At 39.4% G+C, this 6,860-nt stretch overlaps 1 protein-coding gene across 2 annotated transcripts; it reads right to left on the reverse strand.

Moving 5' to 3' along the window:
- Window positions 1–1,557: 1,557 nt before the first annotated feature.
- Window positions 1,558–6,776, reverse strand: LOC103476147 (serine-aspartate repeat-containing protein C-like). 2 transcript variants are annotated; one of them, XM_008428281.2, is made up of 6 exons: window positions 6,513–6,776; window positions 2,887–2,977; window positions 2,304–2,782; window positions 2,133–2,206; window positions 1,954–2,051; window positions 1,558–1,862 (listed from the first exon to the last, which is right to left on the reverse strand). In XM_008428281.2, exons 2-5 carry the CDS (start codon window positions 2,973–2,975, stop codon window positions 1,974–1,976), a joined length of 720 nt encoding a protein of 239 aa, XP_008426503.1. In that variant the 5' UTR covers window positions 2,976–2,977; window positions 6,513–6,776; the 3' UTR covers window positions 1,558–1,862; window positions 1,954–1,973. The 2 variants fall into 2 exon arrangements, with proteins under 2 accessions (XP_008426503.1, XP_008426502.1); XM_008428280.2 differs by lacking the exon at window positions 6,513–6,776 and adding an exon at window positions 4,608–4,711 and having other exon boundaries at window positions 1,559–1,862.
- Window positions 6,777–6,860: the final 84 nt, after the last annotated feature.

Genomic DNA, 6,860 nt, shown 5'->3' on the forward strand with positions numbered 1-6,860 from the left:
AAAACATATAAAAATATATGTTTTCATATATTTTTATGAAAACACATAAAAATATATACATACACACACGTATATGTATATGTAGAAACATATTATATATAAATAGAGAGATGTATAGATAGTTGGATGGGCAGATAGAGAGACAGAGAGATGGATGGACAATTTCAAATGATTGTTTTGGTCTAAGATGTAATAATCACCAATATCATGTTTTCGTTAACTTTAAGCAGAAAGCACTGTGTCTGTGTATAATTAACTTGTTTAAGGTGTCTGTATTTATGTTTTTGCATTTTTAACCAACTTACTCTGCTTAAGCTTGTTAGCTATTTGTTCTAAAGACACAGACAGAAATTAGCAAATCTGTATGAAAATGTATGTTACTTGTCTTTGCTGCAGTTTTGGCTTTTGCCAATACTACATCAAATAATAGAAATGTTGTTCTTGGGTGAGAACACCAGAGTACCTGGAGAAAACCTAAGAGCATGTTCACTTTGCACATAAAGGGTGTTGATGACAAATAGAGATGTGTGGTAAATGGCAGAACTGTACTTGTATAGCTTTATATCAAGTCCAGAGGACTCCAAAGCGCTTCACACTACAGTCAGTCATTCACACACATTCACATGCTGATGGTGGCAAGCTACTGGACGGTAGCCACAGCTGCCCTGGGGCAGTCTGACAGAGGCAAGGCTGCCACACACCGGCCCCACTGGGACCTCTGACCACCAGCAGGCAAGGTGGGCAAAGTGTCAACGACAGAGGAGGACAACCCACTGCTAGAGGACTGAACTCCCTCCATCATCACCACCATCAACAGTAAGATAGATGGAGGGAGGGAGGGAGGGATGGAGGGAAGGAGAGCAGGAAGGAATGAGGAAGGGAGGCAAGGAGGGAGGGAGGGAAGGAGGACGAGAGAAATGGGTGGAGAGAGGGAGAGATGGAGGGAAAAAAAGAGGAATGGTTGGAGAGAGGGAGGGAGAGAGAAATGGGTGGAGAGGGAGAGATGGAAGGAAAAGATGACTGGTTGGAGAGAGGGAGGGGGGGAGAANTGGGTGGAGAGGGAGAGATGGAAGGAAAAGATGACTGGTTGGAGAGAGGGAGGGAGGGAGAAATGGGTGGAGGGAGGGAGATGGAGGGAAAAAGGAATGGTTGGAGAGAGGGAGGGATGGAGGAAGAGAGAAATGGGTGGAGAGAGGGAGAGATGGAAGGAAAAAGGAATGGTTGGAGAGAGGGAGGGATGAAGGGAAGAGAGGAATGGTTGGAGAGAGGGAGGGCAGGAGGGAGAAATGGGTGGAGGGAGAGATGGAGGGAAAAAGAGGAATGGTTGGAGATAGAGAGGGAGGGAGGGAGAAATGGGTGGAGGGAGGGAGATGGAGGGAAAAAGAGGAATGGTTGGAGAGAGGGAGGGATGGAGGGAGGAAGAGAGGAAAGGTTGGAGGGAGGGAGGAAGAGAGAAATGGGTAGAGAGATGGAGATGGAGGGAAAAAGGAATGGTTGGAGAGAGGGAGGGAGGGACTTAGGGAGGGCAGGAGTGAGAAATGGGTGGAGGGAGGGAGAGAATGAAAGAGGGAGAGGTGGAGGGAGGGAGGAATGGGTGGACGGAAGGATAAATGAAGGGAGAGGTGGGGGAAGGAAGATCTGTCTATCTATCTATAGGTATCTATAGATAGATAGACAGAGGGGTAGGTAGATAACATGTAGGTAGATAAGCAGGTAGGTAGATAAGCAGGTAGGTAGATAACAGGTGGGTATAGGCTGGTAGTTTTCAGCTTGATTGAACTTGTGTAGACGTACTTACCTCCATACTTACCTCCATACTTACCTATCCATAACTCTGGGAGTGGATCTGATTTTGCTTGGGCCTTAAACATAGACACAGTTATTGAGGAATCATAAACTACAGAGAAAACTGAGGTGTGATTTCAGTGATATTAGCTGAATGCAGTCTCCTACCCTGTGATGCTAATGCTAATTTATGGTGGAAGACCACCCCTCAGAGTCTTCATCAGCTCTATTGGATCCATCATGTCTTTGGAGTATCCACTGGAGGCCTGTGAATGAGAGGAGACTTAGACATGATTTGACTTATGTTTGTATAATGGGAATAAAAAGATGTAATGTTGACAACATACCATGTCCCCTGCAATAGGGGAAGCAGGAGACTCTTCAGGTGTGAAGCTCATGGCATAAATCGGGTAAGCCAGAACTGATTAATGAGCAGAAGCAAAGCAGAAGACAGCCAGGTCAATGACGTTTACTTCAAAAAACAGAATCTCAAAATGTTTGTTAAATAAGGAGGTTACCAAAAACCACGAGGCACGTGATGAAGAACAAGCTAATGTTCTCCTTGTATTTCCTTTTGGGGAACAGCTTACTTCCGATGGTCATCCAACTGGTTTTAGAGTGTGGTTCTTCTTCTCTTATCATCCCTACCTCAGTGTTCATGTTCAAGTCTTTGTGAGGGATGGGTTCTGTGTCTGAATCTATGTCCAAGTCTGCGCTTAGGATGGTTTCTGTGTCTGAATCTGTGTCTAGCACCGTGTATGTGACGGTTTCTGCGTCTGAGTCCGTGCCTACGTTTGTGGATGCGATGTTGTCTATCTCCAAGTCAAAGTCTGTGTACGGGATGGTGTCTGCGTTGGTCTCCAAGTCAAACTCAGAGCAAATGATGGTGTCCGAGTCAGAGTCCGTGTCTAAGACCAACTTCATGTCTATGTGAGGAACGATTTCGATTTCTGTTTTCAGGTCAGCACTTTTACATTTCCTTCGCTTTCTGAAGATTCTGCATGAGTCAAATGAATAAAAACAAGAATAGTTACTTTGAAGACAGCAGAGGACTGTGGTAGAAATATACGTAATGATGGACGCATTGCTCATCCAGCTTACTTGCATGAAGTCTCTCTGTAGGAGATGGTCGGCAGTCCGTCTAGGTTGTAGTAACCCAGTGACTGTAGTCGAGTGCTTCTTCTCATCATGACTGTAAACAGGAAGCGAGACATGGAGAGAAGATCAGTGATTTGCTTAGAGCACGTTTCTACACCAAATTACTGGACTCTAGCATTGCGCTGCTATTGGTGGCAGCATGTTGCTCTGATACATTATTTCTGATTTTATCAATGTTGTAGATATTGTTTATAGATATGTTGCTTTTAGAACAACTTTTCCTTTTGATGTTTGATGCTGGATGTATTTTTGCTGTTAGCTTTTTTTTTTTTTTGCTTTTGGATAAATGGTGATAGCAGAGAAGGTGGATTAGCAATATTTGTCAGTAACAGATTATGTCATCCAGGATATGCTTGTGTGAAATATTGCCACAGGCATCCAGATGTTGAGCTGTCAGTTGTTGCTTTTAACAGCTCTGTTACTTCAGTACCTCTTCAGATTTATTGTAAGACTGACTGCTATGAGAGATCGTCATCCACAACAACTCTTTGAAGGTACTTGGGTGATATGAGTTACAACAACGTTTAACAATTGAACAAAAACGGTTCATAAAACTTTTTGAGAAACCCAGCCCACCTTTTAATATGACTTCCTTACAAAACACAAAAAAGTTAACTCTCAAGAGATTTTTCACGTTTGAATCTCTATGAAAGAGATTCAAATGCGAATCTCTTTTCATAGAGACAAACATTTTGTTTGTGGACAAACAAAGATGTTTGTTTGTGGACAAACAAATCATGTTTGTTTGTAAATATCTCTGCTTGTTGACAAAAAAATCATGTTTGTCAACAAGCAAACATGATTGTTGTCAAACAATCATGTTTGTCAAGAACATGACAAACATGTTGTTGACAACAACATGTTTGCCATGTTGACAAACAAGCCTTTGCTTGTTTGTCAACAAGCCTCTGCTTGTTGACAAACAAATCACGTTTGTTTGTAAATAGCTTTGCAAACAAACACGATGATGTTTATTTGTCCACAAATAAACATCATCTTTGTTTGTGGTCAAACAAAGATGTTGTTTGATGATGTTTTGTCCACAAACAGAGATGATGTTTGTTTGTGGACAAACAAAGATGATGGACAAACAAACACCATGTTTGTTTGTACATGATGAGCAAACAAACATGGCATGGGGTTCCTCAAGGGTCGATTTTTGGACCACTTTCATAGAATATTGACATGCTCCTCCTTGCTTGGCTTATTAGAGTATTACATCTCTTACTTCACCTGTGAAGAATAAACACTACATCATTTTGGGTTAGATTAGATTTTTGTTTGTAAAAAAAAGTAAAAAGAAAACTATGTATAACATTTTTATTATTATATCTATTACACCACTTTGTACGAGATGTTCATAGTTATTGGCATTTATTATTTGATACCTACTTTTTGAAGGTTAAAACCGTTAAAATAATATTATTTATAGTTAGTTAGTTAGTTAGTTAGTTAGTTAGTTAATTAGTTAGTTAGTTAGTTAGTTAGTTAGTTAGTTAGTTAGTTAGTTCAGTAGGAAAGTTAGAAAAAAAATTTTTTTTTTCTGTTTTACTAATTGTACTTTTTGTTTTCTTATCTAATTATTCCATATTTTTCTGCATATGTCCTATTCAGTATCTTAATAATAATAATAATTCTGCACTGTCAGACCACACGTTACTTACTTGGTTTGCAGGGAAAAAAAAAAAATCTTGAAAGAAACTGCAGAGCAAATCTAAGCTTGTCCAACTTCTTAAAAGGATCGAGTCCTTCTGAAGGAACTGTGTTCCAAAGCAGAGAGACTCACCTGTTACGCTTCGTTCTCAGTCGCGTCACGTTAAATTCAGATCCGACCCAAAGTTCCGCGCTCACGTGCGCGCAAACGAGACCGAGATATACCAGCAAGACATCATGGTATTTTATTTATTTATGTATTTTTTTTTTTTTTTTGCCTTACAAATTCATTCCCTGTTAAACGAATCAATCTTTAAGCTCTTACTCTTAAAGTAATTTTGCACCTGCTTAGGAGACAAAAGACAGTAAAGTTAGCTTCAGATTTTAAGCTTTCCGACAGTTTGATAAGGAACTGCCTTTCACTTATTTATAACAACAACAATAACATAGTAATAACGTGTTATTATTATTACTAAAAATACAAGTGATGATGAGAAACTGATACCAAATCTATCGTTATTCATTCATTCATTCATTCATTCATTCATTCATTCATTCATTCATTCATGTATTTATTTTTTAAAGGATGACTATAGCATTCTGTAATTTAAACCAACTATCCACTCCTTGAAGCCACATCTTAGGGTGTGCCTACTTTATATTAGGTGTTACACAAAAAGGGCTAAATGAATAATCACTATTCGAGTCACAGAGAAACGTAAATCCACCATTCTCGTTATTAATCACTTAAAGTAAAATAATAACTATTACTAATATATAATCCACCATAGGGGTTTTGGAAAATATTCGTTCTTCAAGTGTTTTTAACTACTTCGACGTTGTCCCACCACTCACTAAATAAAGCAGCAACGCTGGCTCTTACTGTAGTTACTTCAAGCGGCCACTAGAGGTCAACAAATACCTGTGATAGAATAAGAAGAAACGCAAATAAAACAACAACACGGATTCTTAGTAATCCGTGTTTTTCAGGATGAAGTCGCCCTAATTAACAACGTTGTGTTGGCTAGTGTGAGATCAATATTAAATGTTGAAGTTGAAAACACAAAGCTCCTTTTCCCCTGCTGGAAAACTTCTAGTTAGAAGACCTTCACTGCCAATTGTTTGGGATTAAAGGGATCTGCTGTAATTATCCCAAACCAACAGTTAATCTGCTACTGCTGAGCTGGGAATAGATAGCTTACAGGATGTTACTCATCTGCTCCAACTCTTTGCCTGTGCTCCACTTTATGACACTGAGATGGTTCTCTTCTATCGAGGTGGAGAGAGGAAGGTGGAGAGAGGAACATATGGAAAGTTTCACTGTGTTCTTATAACCCATAGGTCATAGGAATAAAGGAAATGTGACAGTAAGGTTGTCATGTAATTTAGAGGGCAACATGTAGAAAAAGATTTGCAAATATTGAAACTTTACAACCCACACAGTTGTTTTGAAGATATAAAATAAGGAGCACATGGAGATCTGAGATTTTTCTGTTGCTCAGATCTGTTGTGTTAACAGACAAACTGATGATCCAGTCTGTGAGTTATTCACTCCTCTCCTAGTCGGTGGAGGTCCAATGGCTGCTGGGTGAGCGCCTCCTATTTCAGCTAAACACTGCCCAGTGAAGCCCACTGATCTAGAAATAAAAGCTTTTTCTTATGCAGCAGAAGAATAAAAAATACTAATATGGTCAATGTCAGATGTTGAGAAAATAACTGAAAGATTTATCTGGAGAAATTTAAGTCATAAAAAAAAACTATGAAGGCCTGTTTGATTTTGTAGCATTCGATATTTGTATGTATGGCTGTAATATCAATAAACAATATAAGCTGAAGAAACTAAATGTTGAATGTTTCTGTCAGGCATAATGATAAACGATTAGTTTTTGTTAAGAAAAGACATCAAGGAATATCACCTCAGATGATGTTGCATCAGGTCTGCAGGGAGGTTTAAAGCACCAACATTTAGTTCCTCCTGGTGGTTGAAGTTCGAGTGAACACCTTGGTGAAATATTAAGAACTGTCTGAGGTTGTCAGGAAAAAAAAAACTGTAGCAGTTTATGAGTCTTGAAATTTTAAGGCAGCGATTTCCCTGTATAAAAAATGACCTGGGATATCGATACCGATACCGATACCCTCTTGATACCGATATGAAAGTGCCAGGAGCAAACCTCTCTAGACTAGGACAGAAACAAAGCCCGGTCTGAAGTTTGCCAAGGAAAATGTAGGCAACGTCCAAGACTTGATAAAGTGTAAAACTGAAT

The sequence above is a fragment of the Poecilia reticulata genome, linkage group LG14 (assembly GCF_000633615.1).
Source record: "Poecilia reticulata strain Guanapo linkage group LG14, Guppy_female_1.0+MT, whole genome shotgun sequence".
NCBI lineage: Eukaryota > Metazoa > Chordata > Actinopteri > Cyprinodontiformes > Poeciliidae > Poecilia > Poecilia reticulata.